We start from the raw sequence: 24340 nt of genomic DNA, 5'->3' as shown, positions 1-24340 counted from the left end.
ACATTTACAAGATTTCTATTCATGTTATTTGACAATATGATTTCCACATTTGCTATAGACTTCAAGAAAATGTACAAAAAAGTCTGAAATATAAATGAAATGATAAATACACATATAACATTATTTTACCCATACTTGCATTTCACTGCACATTACTTTACTCAATAGATTTTCCTGTATTTATACTTATATCTGCACATTTTGCTGTACCTTACTTTACTTTATACTTCACTACTTTTCATTAAACAATCATTAGACTCGATCTTACATTAAACAACAAACACACAGGAAGATGATGTGCAATGTATAGACATATTTGTCAAAATTTGAGTCCAAACTTACAAAAGTAAATACTGACCAGAGTCAAACTGTTTATTACAGGTACCCAACAGTTTATATAGAAATAAATGTAAATTAGTTATGAAATGTGACTTTTTATTCACTGCACAAGGTCATGACATCACATTCTTTTATTGTCAGTAGTATATATATTTCCTCAAGTCAATTATTTCATAAGGAGGAATATTTTTCATTATTAAGTTATGAAGCATAAATATTCTATGTGACCATCCATCAGCATAAAGAATCGCTATGAATTTTATTATTTAATGGCAATATTTTCCTTCTTGAATTCTCTTTGGTAATCAACCACAAAATCAAACACAAGATGACTGTTTGCATGATTGGTTTATTTACAAATGTTGACTTGATTGTTTTATGTACAAATAGACTAGGTTTGATCTTAATTAGAAGTAATAAAAACCGAGTTATGTTACAGTGGAGGGGGAGGTTAGTACGTCCACACAGAAGATCTGAGTCAGGGTTAGAAAATAAATATTTTGCACAACATTGCTGTAAAAAGTCTCACAATAGAGAATGTGTGAGTAAACCTGAGACATTACAATCCATCAAGGCAAGGGGATGACAAAATACTGGGGCTGAGAGATACCGAGTAATTATAATAGAGAGTACAAATAAACAGGGGCTACAACACTACGAAATAAACACACCTAAACTATACAACTGTCTATACTACTTCCATCAAATGAAACCTTTCATGTCAGAATAAAAAATTGACCTTCACATAACATCACCTAAACACACAGCTTACAAAGGCTTCATCTGTATTAAAATTGACAAGCTTATTCCAATTTCTCAATTTTCACACACAACTGACACAATTCATGATCATTAAAAGCAATGTGCATTCACTAAAAACAACAAAAATATGGATAAAATTTTGCAACATATTGCAAACATACAGATATAAAATGGATAAAAAATAAAACAAGCAAAAACCATATAACAAAATCATTTCTTGGAGCATTTTATTTCACACATGTCCAGTCCTTTCGCGATTTCATTTCCTTCTCGAAGAGTACACGATAAACGAAAACAAACATTTCCCGAGCCATAAAAGGCGGTCACTGAATTGGCACAAATTAATACCCTGGTAGTGAAATGTCCTCTGAATTCTTCAGATTTCACCAAATATTTATCAATACAGTTGGCGAGATTCCTACACTAGCGACGATAAAGTATCTCTCTGATGAGTCCACACCCTGGGTAGCTTGTTACCATGGCCACTCCTTTGAGGCGCGGGACATGGACTTGCTCCTCCTGACTCGGGTGATGACAATGGGGGAGGGCTTGTCCTCAACGAAAGGAAAGGTGAAGTCCTCAGGTCTCTGTAAAACAAAACATACACCATTAAAACATGTATAAAGGAAATCTGTTTTGAAGATACACAATCTTAAACTGGTACATAAAAACCATATATTTATTTGAGTTACTGTGACCCATTCAAAGAGTTTACAGTATTTATATGTACACATCGCCTATCAGAACAAAATAGAGATTGTTTAGAACTATCTATTTTTTCCTCATACTTTTTGAGAATGATGATTTTATTTTTTACTTCTTAAATCAATATGTATAAATGTATATGAGTAGCTGTGTCCTCTGCATACAGTTTTACACTATATAGCTATATGGTCAATATGGAGGTGGTTACCTGTCTGAGCACGGAGCGGGGCTTGGTGGGGTGTGGCGGGGGGAGTGGGGGTTCAGGGAGTCGTCCTCCAGATCCGGGTTCCAGATGATCCGACTGGCGCGCTTTGGAGCTGAAATAAGCACAAACATACACAGGTTAACTCTTTGTTCACATTGTATTTACATGTTCAATGCATAAATTGATCTTGACATGTAGATATTCATTACTTCTCAGAATGATTTCTACATTTTCAGTAACTACAATACTTATAGTTATTATCATAATTTATATTCATATTGTTTTAGAATAAATATATTTCTAACTTTACTTATTTGTATTGTGTGTGTATACTTACGAGGAAAGTGGACCATGGGAGACTCTGCCATATTAAGGTACTGCACCACTCGCTGTCCGTTACAGATGGTGTGTAGCTTTGTAATGGTGTCCACCTCATGCTCAGACTATACGGAAAAAAAGAGAAAAATTAAAGATATGCTTAAGATAAAACATCAAACACAAGGCCATCTATTTTTTTGGAGTGAATTAATAAATTACTCATTTGAAGACACTCTTTAGAATAATTCCCAATTCTTTTCTTGGTTTTTATAATTATATCATAAATTGTAGAGGCGAGGGTTGCGCATTGAAGAGACATTTAATTACTTCTAGTCTCTTCTAGAGAGAAATATTAAAGATATGTTCATGATAATAAAATATCAAACACCAGGCCATATATTTTTTGGAGTGAATTACTATAATAAATTAGTTGTTTAAAAAGACTCTTAAAATAATTCCAAACAGTTTTGGGTTTTTTTGCCATTATTGGTGAGGGTTGCGCATTGAATTACTTTTAGTTTCTTATTGCAAGCCTAGTAGTCAGACGCCATATACTTTCTACACATATGTCTTGTTTGTAAGCCCCTGGGTTACTTACCAGTTTGGGGACGGGTTTGTCCTTACAGCACAGTACGCCTCCCTTCTGACTGTTGGTCATGGCCGCTCTGCGGGGGTCAGATCTGCTCTTTACAGTGGATACAGTCTTGGTCACCTTAGCTGTAAACAAAAAAACATACTTATCATCATATTGAAATAACCATATCAAAATAGAAATGTTTTGAGCAACCATTTAAGGGATTTTCCACATTTTGGAAATGAGCCCAGGACCTTAGAATTGGGAATTTCATGATGATTTATAAAAAAATTTCAAAATTGAGATGTCCTATTAAAAATTTTTTTTAAAAGTTTATCACTGTTCGTGAGTCAGAATATCCCTGCATCCACATTCTAAATTTTGTAGTGCCTGCTGAAATCTATATACCTGTATGTTTTGAGCATTACAGTGTTTCAAGTTTTCATTACAGTATAACTTACCACTGCTGATTTTGCGGGTGTGGGCCTCTGAAGCTTTGGCAGGGATGTAAACAGCCATAGAGAAGTCGTCCAGATTTGTCTCCAGTGTGCGTGGAAGACACGTTGAATCCCCAGAGCTGGATGAGGAGGAAGTGGAATCTTCGCCATCCAGGGAGTTTTCCAGGCAGGAGGAGGAGAGAGAGCTGTCGCTGTCCATCTCGCTGAAGTATATCCCAATGATCTCCTTACACAGTTCCCGTTCACTGATGTCTGGCTTGTCCTTGATGAGGGTCGCACTGTCATCTGGCTGGCTGCTGTAGCGACTGTTGCTGACCCAGTAGGCGGTGTTCTGCATGGACTGCTGTACATCTTCCAGGGACTTGGAGGAGTCGGGTGGAAGATCCGGAACCATCTTCGAGCACTGTTGCGTCTTCCAGCACCTCTCGGTTTAGGCTCTTGTTGCGCACCTGGAGGATGGGACTGCGAAGTTTCTGTCGGTGTATCCTCTCACTCTCGCTGCGATGAAGTCTGGTCTCACTCTTGGGAATAACGTCTGGTTCACAGTATGAAATCCGGTTCCTCTGGATGGATCCACATGATGTCACAGTACCACTGGAACTCACAGAGTCCACCAATGAGTCGTTGGAAGAGTTGAAGGATTTGAAAGCATCAAAGAAAGCATTTTATTTCTTATATTCATATCGTTAATTTTTTTAACAAATTAATAAATTGATTGTAAAAAGTAAGTAAAAATTTAATTAATTACTGTTAATGTACATCGGTACGTTAGCCAAAAGAAACAGCCAAATCGTGTTCTATGGGAATTTGAGTCGGACATCATCATGATTATTTCGTGCAGCCCGTGATTTTTATTAGGTCGCTGTAGGTTTCGACCAATCGATAAACAGGGCGTGTCAATTTCAGTCCTGTCCGTTTCTTGTCAGTTTCAGCTGCTGTAGATTTCGACCAATCGATAAACTGGGGCGTGTAGATTTCAGTCTGACTGTTTGTATAGAACTATGAATTAACAATAAGTTAACTATAAGTTTCGTTAAGAAATAGAGGGAATCCTACCCGGTACGATTACTGTGGAATCATTTTCATTCGCGGGGGTCAATGTTGTTCAGTGGTGTTGAGATTGAAATAAATAGATAGAAGTACTAGGGACATTCAGAGTTTGAAGAGGTTATTTACTTTAGGACAAAGACAAGCAATTTAAACGAACGTACAGAGAAAACACAACATTTCACAATCAGTTTCTACCTTTATTCAAAATATACATGTATCTTACTGCCAATTATTATACAATTTCAGAAAACACTAATTTCATAAATTTTAATGTATACTTTCCTCAACATGGATTTTCAAGTGACCCCTCCCACCTTAAATCTAAAATGTTTGAATACATTTTACAAAATATCGGAACGATATTAGGACTGACAGGGGCCTTTTATAAAGGCCAGAGCGCCCCTTTTAAATCCACCACTGCTATGTAAATCAATCACGTGTAATCAAGCCAGACCAGGAAGTATATTTACCTGCAAAGATCGCAATATTTGATAGATAGATGGGTGTGTTTTGTTTATGAAGCTGTAACAGGTGTACAAGAGATATATTTGTGGTAAGTACATGTGAAGCCTATTGTCTGTTTGATCTGTAAGGGACGAATAAAGTAAAAATTGGCAAAGATGTTGAATTCTTGCCATCTCGGAAAGGTCAAAATTAGGAACGTGAAGTTGTAAAACACAAACATTTCACAAGCGAGGGATAGAAGGTACAGATTCTCTCTTTCTTAACGCTTAATGAATTCTCATGGTTAATTAAGTTGTCGAACATAAGTTTCGCCCCCCCCCTCAACAAAATTATACCTCGACCCCCCCCCCCCCCTTTTCCTCTCAGATTCACGCATGTTTAAAAAAAAATGTTTTTATTTTTAATTACCCGGTAACCATTGGGACTTATTTCAATAAATTTTGATTTCTATTGTAATGACCACTAAATTTAGAGATTTTACCTGTCTTACAGAATTCTCCTAACAACCCGTCAAGGTGTCTTAGCATGGACCCCGAAGGTAATTGGGCCCAGGATGTGTTACGGTGTGCTCTCTGTGAGACCCCGGTCCCCCCTACAGAGTGTATGTACTGTGATATTTGTGACAACTATCTGTGTAGTCCATGTGTGGGGGTACATCTCTCAGACGAATCCACAGAACACAGAGTGGTGCCATTCAAAAAGCGTGGATCTACCACTAAATGTCAAAAACATTCTCCAAAAATATGTGAACTTTTCTGTGAGCAATGCGACATTCCTATTTGTGTGCAATGTGCTTCAAAAGAACACAAAGGTCATGATTTTAATGATATGCTGGAAACATTAGATAACAAAAAGAAAATCATGCTGAGAGATTTGGAGGAACTTGAGAAATTCATTAATCCTAAATATCAGGAAATTGTATCTTTCATCCCAGTTCAGAAAGCTGATCTGAATAAAAATTCCTTGAAAATGACAAAAGCCATTGACAAGCAAGGAGAAAACATGCACAGAGAAATAGACACCATTATCAAGAAACTGAAATCAGATCTTGGTGAAATGAATTCTAAACACCTTTCCGTTCTAAATACACAAGAAAATAAAATCAAGCGCAGCATATCTGAGATCAAAGAGAGCATTGCTGATCTGAAGAAATTACTGAAGTCCAATGATGTCAGGCATGTCTCTGCCTACAAATCCAGAAATGTTGAATTCAGAAGATTTCCTCCAAGAATTGCATCTGCCTTATCAATATTTACCCCTCATAAGATCAACAAAGAACAGATTTATGGACTGTTTGGTTCTCTCTCAGAGTTATCTAGCAAAACAAAAGCATATGGGTACACAATGGATTCCCTAGATGCTGAATCCTCTACTCTGCACAGGACTCTTAAGTACGTACCACAGATCATCACAACGATAAACACAGAGTATGGAAATCTTTGTAGATTACGCCATGTATCTTGTGTGAGTGATGAAGAATTTTGGACATGTGGTAATGACAACATGGTAAGACTCTACAACCTCAAGGGTGAACTTGTGAAGTCTATCAAATCCAGGTTAGGGTACTCGCCACAGGGAATAGCAGTGACAAAGAATGGGAATCTGGTTTATACTGATAAAGGAGATAGAACTGTGAACATAGTAAACAAAACAAAGGTACAGATAGTATTCAGAGTACAGAATTGGAGCCCTCGCGGTGTCTGTATTACCTTTTCTGGGGACCTCCTGGTTGTCATGAACAGTGATGATGATAACCAAACAAAAGTTGTACGTTACTCTGGCTCCACAGAGAAACAAAGTATTCAGTACGATGACAAAGGACAACCTCTCTATTCATCTGATCTCAATAAATATATCAGTGAGAACATGAACTTAGATATCTGTGTAGTTGACAATAAAGCCTGTGCGGTTGTGGTGGTGAATCAGGCCGGGAAACTCCGGTTTACCTACACAGGTGTTCCTTCTACTAACAAGGGATCATTCTATCCAGGTGGCATCGCAACAGACAGGCAGGGTCGGATCCTGACAGTAGACTGCAACAACCAATGTATCCACATCCTGGATCAGGACGGACAGTTCCTCCGCTACATTGACAACTGTCATTTAAAGTATCCGCAGAGTTTATGTGTGGACACCAAAGGCGACCTATTTGTGGCCGAAGCATGCACGGGTAAAGTGAAGAAAATCCAGTATCTATTGTGAACAACTTGTTAGTATTTCGACATCAAAATGACTGAAATGAGTGTGTTCATGAATATTAAATATGATAAACTGAATCTTTTTCATGAATACATGTTAACAAACTATGTACATGTACCGGTATTCATGTTGTCTGTGTAAACAGGCTGTTTAATATGATAAATGTACATAGACTGTGATTTAATTTAAACAAATCATGTGTATATCTTTAGATAGGAATTTTGAATAATTTGTAAAGAAGTTTATTTTCTACGTGTTAAGTGTTAACGTGTATGATATTGTTACCGGGTAGCGTTGCGGCTCCTAAATAATATCTCTTATAACTACATTTACAAGATTTTTAATCAGGTGTTATTAGACAATATGATTTCTACTTTTGCTATAGACTTCAAGAAAATGTACAAAAATTAGGGATCTGAAATAAATACACAGATAACATTATTTTACTCATACTTGCATTTTACAGCACATTACTTTACTCAATACATTTCCTGTATTTATACTTATATTTGCACATTTTGCTGTACCCTACTTTACTATATACTTCACTTCTTTTCTTTAAACAATCATTAGACTCGTACACGTAATTCTCTTTAATTTACTTGCATTACTAGTACTACATAAATACACCTATCTTACAGCAACTACTACGCGCCTTACTCTATAATATCATACAACACATGTTTAAATTGCAAAAATACACATACTTTTACTTTATATAAATTAGTTTGCATATGAGAAAATATTCCTCTGGCTCATCACACTTTTCTTCCAAATTCTTTTAAATTAATCACGACAAATATAAAACAAAGTTATCTGGCCGTTTTAGGAATAAATACGGCATTAAATCGGTCTTAATAAGATAATTAAAACAAACTTACCCCGAATAGTTGGACTCTGGTCAGTATTTACTTTTGTAAGTTTGGACTCAAATGTTGACAAATATGTCTATACATTGCACATCATCTTCACGTGTGTTTGTTGTTTATTACAGGTAACCAAACAGTTTATATAGAAATAAATGTAAATTAATTATGAAATGTGACTTTTTATTTACTTCACAAGGTCATGATATCACATAGGCCTACTTTTATTGTCAGTAGTAGATATATTTCCTCAAGTCATTTATTTCATAAGGAGGAATATTTTGCATTATCAAGTGATAAAGCATAAATATTCTATCAGCATAAAGAATCGCTATGAATTTTATTATTTATTCTGTTAGATTAACCTCCCATTGAAGACAAATGTGTAATATAAATTATAGTTCAGGTTCATGTAAAACCTTCTTTTGATTAACATTCTATATTCAGGCACGTAGCATCGGGGGGGGGGGGGGGGGGGGGGGGGGGCAGGGGGGGCCTGGCCCCCCCCCCCAACTTTTTCTCGCAGCAGCAAATTTTTTAAAATTTACATATAAAAAATTGAATTATCATGGAGTTGGCCCCCCCACTTTTTTGGGAGTGTGAAAAAAATTGATATGAAAATAGGAAATGAGGAGTGAGATTGAAGTTATATACTACGCCAGCCCCCCCCCCCCCCCGGATTAGGATTTTGAAGATTTTGGAAAACTTAACATTTTTTTTTTTTTGCTTGTCAAGATTTTTTGGTTGAGTCTGGCCCCCCCCCCCCACCCCCCCCACTTTCAAAAACGATGCTACGTGCCTGATATTCATGCCCAGGATTACAAAAACAAATGAAATATTGAGAGTGAAAAAAAGATAAATACTTACAATAATTTAAAACATTTATATAAAATGCCGGGTGAAATTTCGAATAGATCAAACGTAGACGAATTTTATTGCTCGTAATTCCTATGAGGAATTCCTTTATTTCTTCTCAATTTTTTCGATTTATATATTAAATAATAAAGCAAAAAAGATTCAACAATGTAATTTATAGAATTTGAATTTGTATTTTGTGCCTTAACAGATCTTACATTAAATAAAACAGGTGAATAGGTTAATAGTCTATGTATCAGTTAATATATCATACCTATCAATTGATAGAGGTCTTTACATTTTGATAACTATTGTAAAACTGCCCAACCTTTTTTATCCTTAAACTGATCACTGCTTTTGTCAATATCATTCACAATCTAATGGCAATATTTTCCTTCTTCAGTTCTCTTTGGTAATCAACCACAAAATCAAACACAAAATGACTGTTTGCATGATTGGTTTATTTACAAATGTTGACTTGATTGTTTTATGTACAAATAGACTAGGTTTGATCTTAACTAGAAGTAATAAATACTGAGTTATGTTACAGTGGAGGGGGAGGTTAGTATGTCCACACAGGAGATCTGAGTCAGGGTTAGAAAATAAATATATTGCACAACATTGCTGTAAAAAGTCTCACAATAGAGAATGTGTGAGTAAACCTGAGACATTACAATCCATCAAGGCAAGGGGATGACAAAATACTGGGGCTGAGAGATACTGAGTCATTATAATAGAGAGTACAAATAAACAGGGGCTACATCACTACAAAATAAACACACCTAAACTATACAACTATCTGCCTATACTACTTCATCAAATGAAACCTGTCATGAATAAAAAATTGACTTTCTAATAACTCCACATATTCACACAGCTTACAAAGACTCAATCTGTATTAAAAATGACAAACTTATTCCGATTTCTCAATTTTCACACAAAACTGACACAATTCGTGATCATTAAAAGCAATGTGCGTTCAATAAAAACAACAAAAATAAAACACAAATGTTCACCATACATTGGATAAAATTTTGCAACACATTGCAAACATACAGATATAAAATGGATAAAAAAATAAAAACAAGCAAAAACCATATAACAAAGTCATTTCTTGGAGCATTTTATTTCACACATGTCCAGTCCTTTCGCGATTTCATTTCCTTCTCGAAGAGTACACGATAAACGAAAACAAACATTTCCCGAGCCATAAAAGGCGGTCACTGAATTGGCACAAATTAATACCCTGGTAGTAAAATGTCCTCTGAATTCTTCAGACTTCACCAAATATTTATCAATACGGTTGGCGAGATTCCTACACTAGCGACAATAAAGTCTCTCTCTGACAACTTCCACACCCTGGGTAGCTTGTTACCATGGCCACTCCTTTGAGGCCCGGGACATGGACTTGCTCCTCCTGACTCGGGTGATGACAATGGGGGAGGGCTTGTCCTCAACGAAAGGAAAGGTAAAGTCCTCGGGTCTCTGTAAAACAAAACATACACCATTAAAACATGTATTATAAAGGAAATCTGTTTAGAAGATACACATTTTTAATTATAATATCTTGAATTGGTACATAAAAATCATATATTTGAGTTACTGTGACCCATTCAAAGAGTTTACAGTATTTATATGTACACATCACCTATCGGTACAAAATAGCGATTGTATCTATTTTTTCTCATACTTTTTGAGAATGATGATTTCAGTAGATGTGTCAGACGCATACAGTTTTACACTATATAGCTATATGGTTAATATGGAGGTGGTTACCTGTCTGAGCACAGAACGGGGCTTGGTGGGGGTGTGGCGGGGGGAGTGGGGGTTCAGGGAGTCGTCCTCCAGATCCGGGTTCCAGATGATCCGACTGGCGCGCTTTGGAGCTGGAAAAATCACAAACACACAAAGGTCAACTCTTTGTTCACACTGTTTATACATGAACAATGTGTTAACTGTTCTTGACATGTAGATATTCATTACTTCTCAGAGTGATTTCTACATTATCAGTGATATAATACTTATAGTTATGATTATATTAATATTGTTTTAGAATACATATATTTCTGACTTTACTTATTTGTATTGTGTATACTTACGAGGAAAGTGGACCATGGGAGACTCTGCCATGTTAAGGTACTGCACCACTCGCTGTCCATTACAGATGGTGTGTAGCTTTGTAATGGTGTCCACCTCATGCTCAGACTATAAGGAAAAAAAGAGAAAACTTAAAAATATGCTCATTATAATTAATATCAAATTATAATAAAATATCAAACACCAGTCCACATATTTTTTTGGAGTTAATTAATAAATTAGTTGTTTGAAAAGACTCTTAAAATAATTCCAAACAATTTTGGTTTTTTTTTGCCATTATATATCTTTGTAGTGGCAAGGGTTGCGCATTGAATTACTTTTAGCTTCTTATTGCAAGCCTAGTGGTCAGATACCAAATACGTTTTATACATGTCTTGTTTGTAAGCCCCTGGGTGACTTACCAGTTTGGGGACGGGTTTGTCCTTACAGCACATTCCGCCTCCCTTCTGACTGTTGGTCATGGCCGCTCTGCGGGGGTCGGATCTGCTCTTTACAGTGGATACAGTCTTGGTCACCTTAGCTGTAAACAAAAAACACAATTATAATCATATTGAAATAATCATATCATAATAGAAATGGATTAAGCAACCATCCCTAGGATTTTTTGGAATGAGGCTCAGGTCCTTACAATTGGGAATTATAGGATGGTTGATCAAAACTTGAAAAAAATTTATGAGCTGTTGTATAAATAAATCTCAAAAGTTTAACACTGTTGGTGAGACAGAAAATCCCTGCATCCAAATTCTGAATATTGTATCACCTGCTGAATTCTACCATTTTACAAACGTTTTGAGCATTACAGTGCTCCTAGTTTACACTACAGTATAACTTACCACTGCTGATTTTGCGGGTGTGGGCCTCTGAAGCTTTGGCAGGGATGTAAACAGCCGTAGAGAAGTCGTCCAGATTCGTCTCCAGTGTACGAGGAAGACACGTTGAATCCCCAGAGCTGGATGAGGAGGAAGTGGAATCTTCGCCATCCAGGGAGTTTTCCAGGCAGGAGGAGGAGAGAGAGCTGTCGCTGTCCATCTCGCTGAAGTAGATCCCAATGATCTCCTTACACAGTTCCTGCTCACTGATGTCTGGCTTGTCCTTGATGAAGGCCGCGCTGTCATCTGGTTGGCTGCTGTAGCGACTGTTGCTGACCCAGTAGGCGGTGTTCTGCATGGACTGCTGTACATCTTCCAGGGACTTGGAGGAGTCTGGTGGAAGATCCGGGACCATCTTCACTGTTGCGTCTTCCAGCACCTCTCGGTTTAGGCTCTTGTTGCGCACCTGGAGGATGGGACTGCGAAGTTTCTGTCGGTGTCTCCTATCACTCTCGCTGCGATGAAGTCTGGTCTCACTCTTGGGAATAATGTCTGGTTCACAGTACGAAATCCGGTTCCTCTGGATGGATCCACATGATGTCACAGTACCACTGGAACTCACAGAGTCCACCAATGAGTCGTTGGAAGAGTTGAAGGATTTGAAAGCACTGCTGGTGTTGGATACGATCTTGGACGAGTTGTGAACTGTTGGCAAGAACTTGGCATGATGGCTGCGGGCGTAGGTTGGGAGGGGGGTCACCAGTTGCTGCCGAGAGTCCTTCTTGATTACACTACCGTTTGTCTTGATACGATTTCCTCTATTTACAGAATTTGTATGTACAATTGAGTTCCTGGACTTCAAAGAAGCTGGGGGAAGGAAGCACTTGTCCTGCCTTAAGAAACTAGAGCACTCATCAATGTCACTGTCTGAGTCCGTGGAAGAACTGCGCTGGGAGATGGGAGTGATGGTCCGGATGGTGGATCCAAGGTCAGAGTCAGAGTCCGAAGAATCGTCCGCATGCACACTGTCGTCCGAATCACTGCACGAATCATCACACGAGTCACAGCTGCAGGAGTCACTCAAAGTATGGAAAGAAGACGCAGAGTTATCCTCCCTGGAAATCTCACCATTTGTCACATCTGTAGGACTGTCCACTCGAGAGTCACGGCTCGGATCTTCTAGCATGGAGTCGTCTTCCGGTGAAGCGATTGGTGCACGGCCCCTGGACTCCTCACAGATGACATCTGGAATGTCGGTCAGAGCGCGAGACATCAGACTGGAGGAGGAGTTAGACGTTGACCCGATTCCACTGTCCAGCGACGACAGGCTGCTACGGATGGATAAACTGTCCGTTTTGGAGTCCCCACTGATCACCGAATCACTGTCACGCCCAGAGTCCGAGTCCTTGGGAAGTTTACTGGTATCGGGCTGTGCACTGTCCTCGCGGAACAACTTGATCGACTTCTTCCGGAAGCTTGGAATGAAGAGCAGGGTCCGGCGCTTGGAGAGCTTCTTCATCTTGCGGACCTCTGTCGCGGAGAGGGCTTCTGGGTCATCAGACTTCATTGGCTTGCACTCCTCGGTTCTAAAATCAAAAGTCAACAGGTTAACTACTTAGGTTATTTAGGACACAACTTACCATGTACCGAATCCTTCAAGGAATAAAAATCACATCAATTTTTTTGTTGAATTTATCACAACAAATTTTTTGTTAAATATATTGAGGACTATTTCCAAACCTTATAAAAATCATCCAAACCAGGGACAGAGAAATACCCAGGACTTAATAAATGCTGTAAATAGTGATACTCTAAGTATCTAAAAGACTACATGTATTAGTACACTCCACTTTCATCACTAACACGTAGGGCTTTGACATAAATTTGTTTACATTTCGACTGAGGCCCTTTGTAGTTAATGCCGGTGTTGTTGTTACATTTTATCATGTCTTAATCAGATAATGGAGAGAGAGATGGTCCCACTGATAGCCGGATAGCTCCAGGCTGGTTTTATACTGACCAGCCAAGATTTCCTACTGAACAGAATGGATCTAATAATCACAGACTACTCCACATACAAAGCCCTGTCTACACACAGTCACACCCTCCATTATACACTCTTCCTGTCCCATTGTCTTCATCCCCTTTCATTGCTTATTGTTTTTTTTGGTAATCTAATAATCTGTTTTCTTTTCTAACATCTGTTAGTCTCTCAACTGTAAATCCCTAATGCCAATATTTTTTTAAAGAACATATAATTTGTTCGCTGATTTCTATAAAATTGATTACTTCTCCCTACTAAGGAATACATGTACCTATTCAATGATAAATCTCTTTCTCATCAATGAAAATATCAAACTCCATTTTTGTAAGATATATAGTTTTTTGTTTTAACTTACAGTCACTGTTCATTTTTCCACAATTTCTTTTGTCATTCAAAACATAGCAGGTGATTCAAACAACTTTAAACGCTTTCTGACAAAATTACATGTTTAGCCTGGGGAAACATGCATGGATGTAGATTTGAGTTTGAGGCTCTAATTTACGTGACACCCATACAAATCACCTGTTTGTTTGGAACAGGACGGAATGCCCTCCAGTATTTATGATTTGGTTACTGCTATTTCAATTATTCTAAATCTTGATTTAAAATTTTCTTTACAAAATAGTATATAAGTATATGAATATCAGTTGATTACAAGCAACATTCTCAATAAGGTCACGTTCTGAGCTTACTCCATTTTGAAATTGGATTTATGAAAACTATAAGTTAAATTGCATAAAATTGTACTTTTACTTTGATCATATTACTAAAACCTATTTTGAAATTCAGTTTACATTATTGGGAAGATCTAGTATGTTTAAGTAAAGAGCTATTGAAACACACAAATCAATCACTGTTCTGAATACCAGCATACTGAGAATGTTTTTATATAATTGTTGATCAAAATTTTGTTGTTATTTCTATTGTTTTGAGTTATTTACACGAGAAAAATTCTCCGCTTATTCATCCATTGTTTAATTGATGTTAAAAAAAATGTTCGCTTGCTTGATATAGGTTTTAAAAAGTGACAATTATTGCAGTAGTGAACATATTCTAAATATTACATTAATGATCTGCATCTAGCAGAATAAGACAGTGCTGTATGTACAGTATAACAAACAGACACATGTAAGTTATACATATTCTTCAAATATTGTCTGCAAATTGTTGTAATAAACACATACTAATAACATACTTCATGATCATGCATGAAATAGATAAATCCTTTACCTTGATGTGATAAAGTCCTTATCAAAAGTCATAAAAGCAACAGAAGGAGAATGAGAAAGTCCACACATAAATAAATCCAGCACTGATTATAGAGCACTAATTGAGCCATCTGTTGACTAGGACAGAGGGTCCACGCTTATATCTAACAGTCATCAAATCTGACATACAGTGCTCAGGAGCAGATCACTGGCTGTGGGAGACCGGAGACTGAGGGGACTCTGTGGGGGGTCCATCAGCCCCTGTAAGACCCCCTGGGGGAGGGGGTACTATTGGTGTGGGAATCTATATATCTGAACTTATATCATGTACATGATTTTAGTGAGCATTGTCCTTCTATATTAAGTGAGTTGTTTAGTATCCCTTGATCATACTTACATCAATAAATAATACTAAGCGCGTCCCTTGTTGTATTTTGTTTGTATTTTCTTAAGAGCACTTATTGTTTATGATATATTATCGTCATTGAGTACTCATGATGTTTCAACACATATATAAGGGAATTTTCAACATTTCTAAAGAGTTTTATCTACAACTTAATTTGATCACCAGTACAATATCATTTAAATAAACAAAAAGATATAACTAGATCCCTTCATACTTAATGTTCATCAATTATCACAAACATTTTTTTTTGCTTCACCTAGAACTCAAACTAAACAAATATTTTGCACATGTATAAAACTTAATTCTATCAATAAACATGCATATGACAAGAAAATGTCTTAAATATCCACATGAGTATGTCCTTCAGCATACCCCAGCCCTTTCCTCCTTTTCAGTAAACAAGTTACGACCAATTTGAAAGTTAAGTGGGGAAACTCTTACAGTTGGTAGCATATTGTTAATTTTCAAAGGCGGTACATGTAGTAATGTGATAATAACCTTTTAGAAAATTATAAATTGTAATATCTTAAATTAATCAACTTTTCTTTCCCTTCAACTTTTTTTGTCTTTAGCCCCCCCCCCCCTTTTCAACCAAATCAAACTAAATTGGGAGGTAACTCTAACACTTGATGATAATGTGATGACTTTTTTGATAAATAAAATTCTTGTCAATCAAAACATGGTGAAATAACCAAGACTTAGTAGGATGTGTAAATTGAATTGTACTCTTAAATGTATAATGAAATTGTACATTGGGTAAATTTCTTATATACATTAGATTTAAGTGAAACATATCAACACATAAGGATAGACAAAACATGTGATGATGTGCAGAATCAACTGTCTAGTGAAACTTGGTGAAGTAGGGCTCAAATAGGCAGATTGCCTGCTGCCCAATCCTATTATGTGATATTTTTTTACATAATAAAATATTGTTTAAACAAGAAACTTGGTGAAAGGATTACACTACACAGTACACTTTATATTTATATTAACATATATGGTAAGAACTTAGTAGGTTGCAAGAACTTGTGTTCTAACCATTTGTATATATGATTATAAAATATATTGTGTTCAAACTACACCATCTCAAGCAATTAGAAAAATGTTGTTCTATTCATAAATATCAATGTTTCAATGCAGTAGATAATTAACAAATATTGACAGGCATAGTAACAGAATATAGAGACTTGTCTTAGTTTCTCAGTAAAGAAAAACCACAATGTGCTTGTCCTACATCAAGATCAATCCATGGTCAAATTGGAAATAAGAATTTTAGTAAATAAAAATTTCAGATTGAAAAAGATTTGGACTTCTGTGTAAATTATATTATTTTCTTTAGTATTAATTTCCTTTAAAATCATTTTTTTTCTTCTTCATAGACACATTTTTAAATTGAGAGTATAATGCTTTTAAATAGACTAGATTCCTAAAATGTCAAATAAATCAAAATTGAGAGTATAATGCTTTTAAATAGACTAGATTCCTAAAATGTCAAATAAATCAAAATAATGTAATATTATCATGATGGTTATATATGAAGGTTGAAATTAAGATCGATAACCTATGAATCATATGGCTCTTGAAAATGAATACAATAAAATTTTGATGCATGCATTATCATTTCAAACAAATTAAATCTTTATTACCTAACAGAAGTCTTCTTTTTCTCACCCTCTCCCTCAAAAACCTCCAGACTTAACAATTTCTTTTTCTTTTTTGTATGACTATTGCATTTCAGTTGATCATCCATTTTTGCAAATGTTTTGTGTGAACAAATGATGTCAAGATTTCATATATATAATATCTAAACACCATCAGAAGTACTATTCAGTTAGCAGTGCTAAGTTGGTTAGGTCTAAAACTAACAATATAGACTTACATAAACATTGGCAGTCTGTCTTGTAGAAACTTCATAATTAACAGCTAATTAAAACACAATCCCACACTTCTTGACACTTCAGAATAATTAATCAATTAACAGCTCCTAATCACACAGAGCATAGGGTTGACACATGGATAATAAACCCTAATCAAATTGGACCAATCAGAGACAGGCATTTAGCAATTTGACCCTTGTAAGGTTAAATAGGACCAATCAGGCAGTGTATACCCAGAATTAACAGTAAAGAGAAGTGTTGTTTTAGTAATTAGTGTTGTTGGCACCCCAGTTAATCCCCAGATACACCCATTGTGAACTACTGTGGGAAAAAAATGGGGGAAATTCAACACAATACAAAAAATATTTTAATCTCTTTATTTATAACATATTATAAATTTTTGTTAGCATTATAAATACTTTTCTCTTTAAATGTCACACTTTACTCTCTAACGAAATTCAAATGAAATGAAAAATTGTTTTAAAGATTAATACTGACAAAATTTATGTTTTAATTGTAATCCAGTATAACAAATTGTCCTATTTAAAACTTTTTTATTTTTACTTGTAGATTTTGGACCATGATGTTAATGTGATACATAATAAATTATTTTTGGAAATGTTGGAGAAGAGGGATATGTAAAGTCTTTTTGTTTATGAATATTTTTTTTTAATATTTGGTTTCTGTGTTGTGTATTGGTAAATGGGTCATGATAAATGTCTTTTGAAATAATTTGTAGATTTTGGTAATGCATTGTGTTTTTTCATGAATTAAAGCATCTAATTTAGTTTTGATTCATTGGCATTTTATCTTTATTTAGCAAGTCAAATTTTGTTGGTGTTCAATTCTGAGGTAGCTGTCAAAAAGTAAAGAAAATCTATCACACCTTTGTGGGGTACACCCAATAGCTACCCATAGTATACAGCAACTACCTGATGTATACACCCACTACCTGTGGTATACACCCAATACCTAAGGTACGCGATGCACCTGTCACCCTACCAAACCTGTCTCCCAAGAAACACCCCCGTGTATTGTCAACCAACTTACAGACTTAGCTTCTGTTCCTGTAAATAATATCACTTCTATGCGAGGGATATAGTTTTCAAATTAAATCATGCTAAGTACATGTACTTCATTGTGTGGGTAATGACAATTTTTTTTTTGTAGGGAACAAATCCCTTTTATTTTTTATTTGAACATATTATATTGCATAAAAATATGAATGGTTTGAACATATGTTCTTACAATTTATAATGTTTGTTTATGCCATGTATAACAATTTATGACTGGCCATGTATCATTGTTTTGTTTAGAATTGAAAGTACACAGTGCACATCACTATTATTACATGTACTGAAATGGTTAAATGAACTTCGTTGGTCATAATCAAATCGTGTAAAGCTCGAAGGGCTTCCCAGAGGATTTGATCACGTACAAACCATGTCAATATCACTGAACTTTTTTACATTGCTGTTTATTACTTATATTTACATTTGAAGAAGGCAAATTATTCAGAATTGTTACAATTACCTACCTAGAATTTATGTTTATATGATAATTGATAATTGAGGTGTCATGAAAAGTTTACACAGAATTAACATTTTAGCTATTCTGTAGGCTTATATTAGGAAACATATTTACAAATGTAAATATTACATAAAATAGTTTTTATGTCATGGTCGAAATGAATTATTTTTCTAACAAGCATAAAGACAATTCACCAATGTCCATATTCTCTGTGAAATAGAATGGCCGGAGGTCAATGCAAAGTCAAATGGCTTCTCTGTGTGTATAAAACATGTTATTCTCTATATATATTGTTCTAGATTTAGAAAGAATTTGATTATCTACATAAACTAGAAAACTGACCAGTCAGGAAGGGCCCCGCTATGACAATTAATATAGAGAAGTGAAAAAAACGTTGAATTCCATCCTCTTTATATTAACAATGATGAGAAATAAATGCCCAGCATAAGATGTAAAGAACTGCAATACATAGGATCTTGTGATTTGTAGTTGGATATGATTTTCATCCAACAATTAAAGTGTTTTTTTCTTGAGCCTTAGTGAGGGGATAAAACACACAAGTTGGATAAAAATCATATTATACTACAAATCATATGAGATTCTATTTATCCCATGTTTTATACACCACAATCAATGTTTACACTGTTTATTAAACTCCACATTATTTTACTTCATTATGCCTACACAAATCCTGTTGTAAAGTCACAACTGTGGGATATCCAAAAAATATCCAATGAGTCATATCCATGGGATAAAGGAGGTTAACATGGGATGAAATAAAATTTGTTAGAAAAACAAAGAATTGATACCTAGGCTTTGCCTCAACTTCAAACAAACCACTTGCATACATATGTGTACGGTAATACATATAACAGATATAGACAGACCTTAGATTTTCTGAAACAGGCAAGATAATTAATCTCAGGGGATTAATTATCCTGCTCTCATCCATTTATTGAATTTAATCAGGGCTTACAGAAGGAACATTTTCAGGTACTATTCTTAAGTTTCCTTTAATACAAACATATCAACCAAAAACAACGACACCAAAACATCCATTAAAAATAAAAAAAAAAAAAGAATCAAAAAACTGATATCTAATAAAAAAAATTTTTTTTAATTTATTGTAATTCATATATTTTTTTTTATTTTACAGAATATAAGTATTTGGACTAGAATGAAATATATTCTTTATCAAATACCATCCTTTAAACTGAGGGGTAAAAATATTAGGGTGCAGCTCATGGAATGAGAGTTTAATTTGCTTCAAAACAAACATCAGTGCAGAAAAAGGTGTTCATTAATCTCGATATGACAGATAAAGATAAGCCTCTAAATTTTCTGCAGCAGGCAAGATAATTAATCCCAGGGGATTAATTGTTCTGCTCTCTCATCCTTTTCTTCTAAATTTACAATTAAGATTTTTTTTTCAGAAATGACAGAATGGGGTTATTATCTGATTACCTGTAAAAATTAACAGCATTAAGGCAGAAAAAAATAAAATAAATAATTGAAAAATAAAATAGTGTGGAAGGTTAATTAATCCCAAAGGACAAATATTGCACAGCCTTCAATGTATACAATGGTAACATTCTCAGCAGTTATCTCTCTTTGCCCATTCATTCTCAGCAGTTATCTCTCTTTGCCCATTCATTCTTATGCATAGTTAGGAATCTACCCCACCACCCCAGCTCCAAACCAGAAGACATAGAGAACCAAACTTAGCATCAAAATATGTATTTTTGCCTACTGAACTACCATACCAAATTTGAACTTGATTGGGCAACCATAAAAAAAGTTATTAGAAAAAAACACGAAATTTGTGGACGGAAGAGTGACAGACGGACGGACAGAAGGACGGACGGACAGAGTGATTACTATAGGGCACCCGCAAATCCTTGCGGGGCCCTAATTAATAATATAGTTAATAAGTTTGCATTTCATACTGTTTAATGAACAGTGTTTATAAATTTAGAAATGGAACTTGCAGATTCATTTATTCAAAAGGGTACATAATTGTCTTAATAGATGTAGTTATACATGTGATTTTATCATTTTTTGTTTCTAATATGCATGACAAATATAATTCAATTTTTTATATCTTAAGTTTACAGGAGGAAACAATGGGAGAGAGCTACAATATTGCAGCTATACATAGTTCATTATACCGTATAAAAAGAGAAGAACCTATAATTTGCAAGAATGTGCTTCTGATTCTATTGATATCTATACTACTATGTTAAAATAATAGACTCGAATTTTGGGGCTTCAATACCGAGAAATCGGAAGAGTACTGTCTTTTGTATTATATATTAAGCATCATTGGTACTTCAAGATTACCAATTTGTTTTCATTTTTTCTCCATCAAGCTTTGCTAATTAATAATCAACGAAAATTCTGTTAGAAATTTTACAATCATGCGCATTACATTCACGCTAAATCATGGTAGGCTCTTTAGTTTATGTTTACGCAATATCAAATTTGTATAGATAAACTCAGAAACGATATAACAAATACGTGTAAATTTTTATTGAAAATTTGTCATATACTATGTTCATCAAAGGAAATACGGGAGATAACTCTAACTCAGTGCATTTAATATGAAAAATCCTAAAAGTTCCGAATGTTAACATGGTGTGTTAATTTGTAGCCAGTAAAAACATTGGTGAAAAAGTGTTGATTTCTTCCAGTCCCTGATTCTTCATTAATATGAATTAAATTTTGGGGTGAAAGGTATTTACATCAGTAATTTGACTGTTATTTTCATTGCATCTTCATTAATTTTAATGAGAGGCATTTTAACTATGGTGAAGGCCTGTGCCAAGACACAGTTAGATTATTCTAACTATGCAGAGTGTAGTGAAATTAATAGCAAAATAGAAATAGATAGAAATTATAAAGTTTGGTTATAATGTAAATGTCAACATTACATTGTGTTGATGTATCTATTTTGTAAATGTCCTATATCATATGCAATGTCAACCCGTGCACGCATGGGTCAAAGTCTAGTACCGGTATTCAATAAAATTAAAACACCAAAAAAATACAATGTACTTCTTCCAAAGTCTCTGATCTGCTCCCCTCTACGTTATATAATTTCATAGGAAGATGCAGTGTAAATTCAAATCCTAGGTTTTCAACCTAACTATTTCTTGACAGCCAATTTGGTTCACAATGTAATAAAAATATGTCATTTTATCAAAACAAAATACATGTAGTAACGATGCATTGGCAAGAAATTGTCCCTGTGGAGTAAACTAACAGTTCAGTTGAATTTTTACATACAAAACATTTGTAACATTAAACATGTAACCAATTTTATAAATGTTTTTTTTAATTACAATTAGTGTACTATCTCAGAGGCTATTCTCTTTTGAGAAGTGGACAGGCATATCCATTGTAGAAGATCATAATGGCATGTTCTACTGTTTCTGAAGGAAAATTCATCCCCAACCTCACCACAACAAAATGCGCATGAAAATGAGAATAATTTCGCAATATGAATCGAAAATTCACCAATGAACATTTAATAAAACACTTCCTTAATCGTCCAATTATCCAATTAAATCTTAGATTTTGGACAGCATGGACATGTGGTCAGATTAGCATCTTTCTTTGTTTTCGCTTTGTTTACGTTCAAATGAATGAAGTTACGAGCATTTGGTGGCGGTTTCAGATAAAAACTAACACATAAAATAGATATATGACATAAAAATGTTTCTTACCGTATGAATTCATTCTGGAAGACCGCGTTTTTCTTTCGGGAAATGTTTGTTTTCTTTACGAGCCTTTCAAATTTCGCGTCCATACCCACAATGCATTAGCGCTAATCCAGGAGCGGTAACTCTTTGGTGTTATTTGATTGCGCAATCATCAGACTGGACCGCGAACTTCAGTTACGTAAAATAAATTGTTCAGCTTGGTACACCGAAACATTTTTTTATATTTTGATTTCAAGCGCAATTCTAGAGAGAGAGAGAGTTCAAACTGTTTAAATGCACCTACCGGTATAGCATCTAATCATAAAGTATTTTCCGAGTTACATATTGTAATTTCAATTCAATTTATTATCCTTGGGCTTTACAACTCATCGGAATACAAGTTATAATACACATAAAATTATACACAAATGTACAATGTGCAGTAAGTAAGTGGACATATTAAGACAATATAATCATGTACATATCTTAAGATATGAATGAACATAAATGTATAAGTAGCTTAAACTGTAGTATTATTACAACTGTACAACGCTGCGCTCTCATTTTGGAAGCGTTAGATAAATATTTTCCTAAATTATTGAGTTCCTTTGTATTGTTAACACTTAAAAGTTTAGCTAGCTTAAAAACACTGGGTTTTTTTGTAATTCATGTTTTAGACCCCCTTTACCCCATTTAATTTTTAAATTATATATTTGATTTTCTCTATACTTTAAATACTATGAACATATATGTTAATTGCTATAATTACATGGTATCATAGTAGCTTTCCTATAGCATGTATAGTGTTTCGTACACATATCTACATGTATATGAGACTGACATGTTTGGTAATGTATAACAACCTATATGCCATAAAAGATGTATGTCCTGCGCAAATAAAGAATGAAAATGTATGTTTTAATTACTGTATATCATATGGTAAATAGACGCGAACATTTTTTTAATTTAACCTGATCTTATGCATACAAAAATGGACATCTTAACATTCAGCTAGCTAGGGATGTTTTGGAATCTTTGACGTGTTTTTGGCTCATTTTACAAATAATTACTTTGATTAACTGTTCAAACTATATATTAATAGATTCTATATATTATTTTACTATATTTTACTTTATAAATGAAAGAAACGACAATTTAGAAAATAAAATTTAACTGCAACATAAGTTTCCAGGTGCTGTTATTATGGTTTTTATGTCGCTATATAGAATACAAATATTAAAAAGAGAAGCCCGGAAATAAATATAACTATAGCCTACTGAATTGTCAAAAATATCCCAGCTTTCAGAATTAAAAATTATCAATTTCTTCTACAAAAATCAAATCGTGCTCTTCACTTTAAAAATCGATTTTGCCAAGTTTTTTATTACTTTCCAAAGTGTGAACTAAAATAAGTCTATTTCAGATTCTCTATAGCTTGTCTTTAAGTTATTTCTTTCTACCACTTCTCTTTCCTCTCTCCATACAATGACAAAGCAAATGCAAAGTTTTTAAGAGGACTTGATGGTAGTGGCCATATTAAGACTGCATTGATCTCCTTTAAAAGAAGAGTTCTAGATAATAAAAAAAATATCGAAAAAATACCAAAATCTGGGGCCCGTTTCACGAAATAATTTTATGATGACTAAGATCTGTCTTAAGACCAAACTTTGTCAAAAGTTTTCATCATTGCTGTTTCACAAAACTGTCATATCTCATGATTATAAGATCCGTCTAAATCTTAAGACAACCATATATAAAAATCCAAACTTAACATGGCGGCTGCCTTTGAAAGTTTGGATTCAAAACAAAAGACAATTAAGAAGGGAACGGGTGTTTAAAGATAGAAATAAACATATCTTAAGATTTATT

At 34.7% G+C, this 24340-nt stretch overlaps 3 protein-coding genes across 7 annotated transcripts; 1 reads left to right on the top strand and 2 right to left on the bottom strand.

The window, feature by feature from the left end:
• Positions 1–1292: 1292 nt before the first annotated feature.
• Positions 1293–4011, bottom strand: LOC136272431 (uncharacterized). The gene is made up of 5 exons (XM_066073992.1): positions 3365–4011; positions 2928–3046; positions 2349–2454; positions 2015–2123; positions 1293–1688 (listed from the first exon to the last, which is right to left on the bottom strand). Exons 1-5 carry the CDS (start codon positions 3753–3755, stop codon positions 1520–1522), a joined length of 894 nt encoding a protein of 297 aa, XP_065930064.1. The 5' UTR covers positions 3756–4011; the 3' UTR covers positions 1293–1519.
• An 8-nt stretch (positions 4012–4019) lies between these two features.
• LOC117683879 (E3 ubiquitin-protein ligase TRIM71) lies at positions 4020–8098 on the top strand. The gene is made up of 2 exons (XM_034453966.2): positions 4020–4964; positions 5369–8098. The coding sequence occupies exon 2, from the start codon at positions 5402–5404 to the stop codon at positions 7076–7078; it is 1677 nt and encodes a 558-aa protein (XP_034309857.2). The 5' UTR covers positions 4020–4964; positions 5369–5401; the 3' UTR covers positions 7079–8098.
• Positions 8099–9236: 1138 nt separating this feature from the next.
• LOC105320287 (dentin sialophosphoprotein) lies at positions 9237–22639 on the bottom strand. Of its 5 annotated transcripts, none has more exons than XM_066073987.1 (6): positions 22496–22639; positions 11727–13288; positions 11295–11413; positions 10896–11001; positions 10573–10682; positions 9237–10281 (listed from the first exon to the last, which is right to left on the bottom strand). In XM_066073987.1, the coding sequence occupies exons 1-6, from the start codon at positions 22576–22578 to the stop codon at positions 10168–10170; spliced, it is 2094 nt and encodes a 697-aa protein (XP_065930059.1). In that variant the 5' UTR covers positions 22579–22639; the 3' UTR covers positions 9237–10167. The 5 variants fall into 5 exon arrangements, with proteins under 5 accessions (XP_065930059.1, XP_065930061.1, XP_065930058.1 ...); XM_066073989.1 differs by lacking the exon at positions 22496–22639 and adding an exon at positions 17243–17292; XM_066073986.1 differs by lacking the exon at positions 22496–22639 and adding an exon at positions 17010–17128.
• Between the last annotated feature and the right edge of the window lie 1701 nt (positions 22640–24340).

Source organism: Magallana gigas, chromosome 10, assembly GCF_963853765.1.
Source record: "Magallana gigas chromosome 10, xbMagGiga1.1, whole genome shotgun sequence".
In the NCBI taxonomy this organism is placed as follows: domain Eukaryota; kingdom Metazoa; phylum Mollusca; class Bivalvia; order Ostreida; family Ostreidae; genus Magallana; species Magallana gigas.
This window is presented reverse-complemented; position numbering and strand designations above follow the sequence as displayed.

What these genes read in the sequence shown, in the direction of transcription:
- LOC105320287 (XM_066073986.1), bottom strand. Translation starts at nt 17,113, where the DNA reads ATGGATGATCAACTGAAATGCAATAGTCATACAAAAAAGAAAAAGAAA. An exon ending in AAAAAGAAGACTTCTGTTAG is followed by an intron (nt 13,289 to 17,009) that starts GTAATAAAGATT and finishes TTTTGATTTTAG; the next exon opens with AACCGAGGAGTGCAAGCCAA. An exon ending in CACCCGCAAAATCAGCAGTG is followed by an intron (nt 11,414 to 11,726) that starts GTAAGTTATACT and finishes TTTTGTTTACAG; the next exon opens with CTAAGGTGACCAAGACTGTA.
- LOC136272431 (XM_066073992.1), bottom strand. Translation starts at nt 3,755, where the DNA reads ATGGTTCCGGATCTTCCACCCGACTCCTCCAAGTCCCTGGAAGATGTA. An exon ending in CACCCGCAAAATCAGCAGTG is followed by an intron (nt 3,047 to 3,364) that starts GTAAGTTATACT and finishes TTTTGTTTACAG; the next exon opens with CTAAGGTGACCAAGACTGTA. An exon ending in TCCCATGGTCCACTTTCCTC is followed by an intron (nt 2,124 to 2,348) that starts GTAAGTATACAC and finishes TGCTTATTTCAG; the next exon opens with CTCCAAAGCGCGCCAGTCGG.
- LOC117683879 (XM_034453966.2), top strand. Translation starts at nt 5,402, where the DNA reads ATGGACCCCGAAGGTAATTGGGCCCAGGATGTGTTACGGTGTGCTCTC.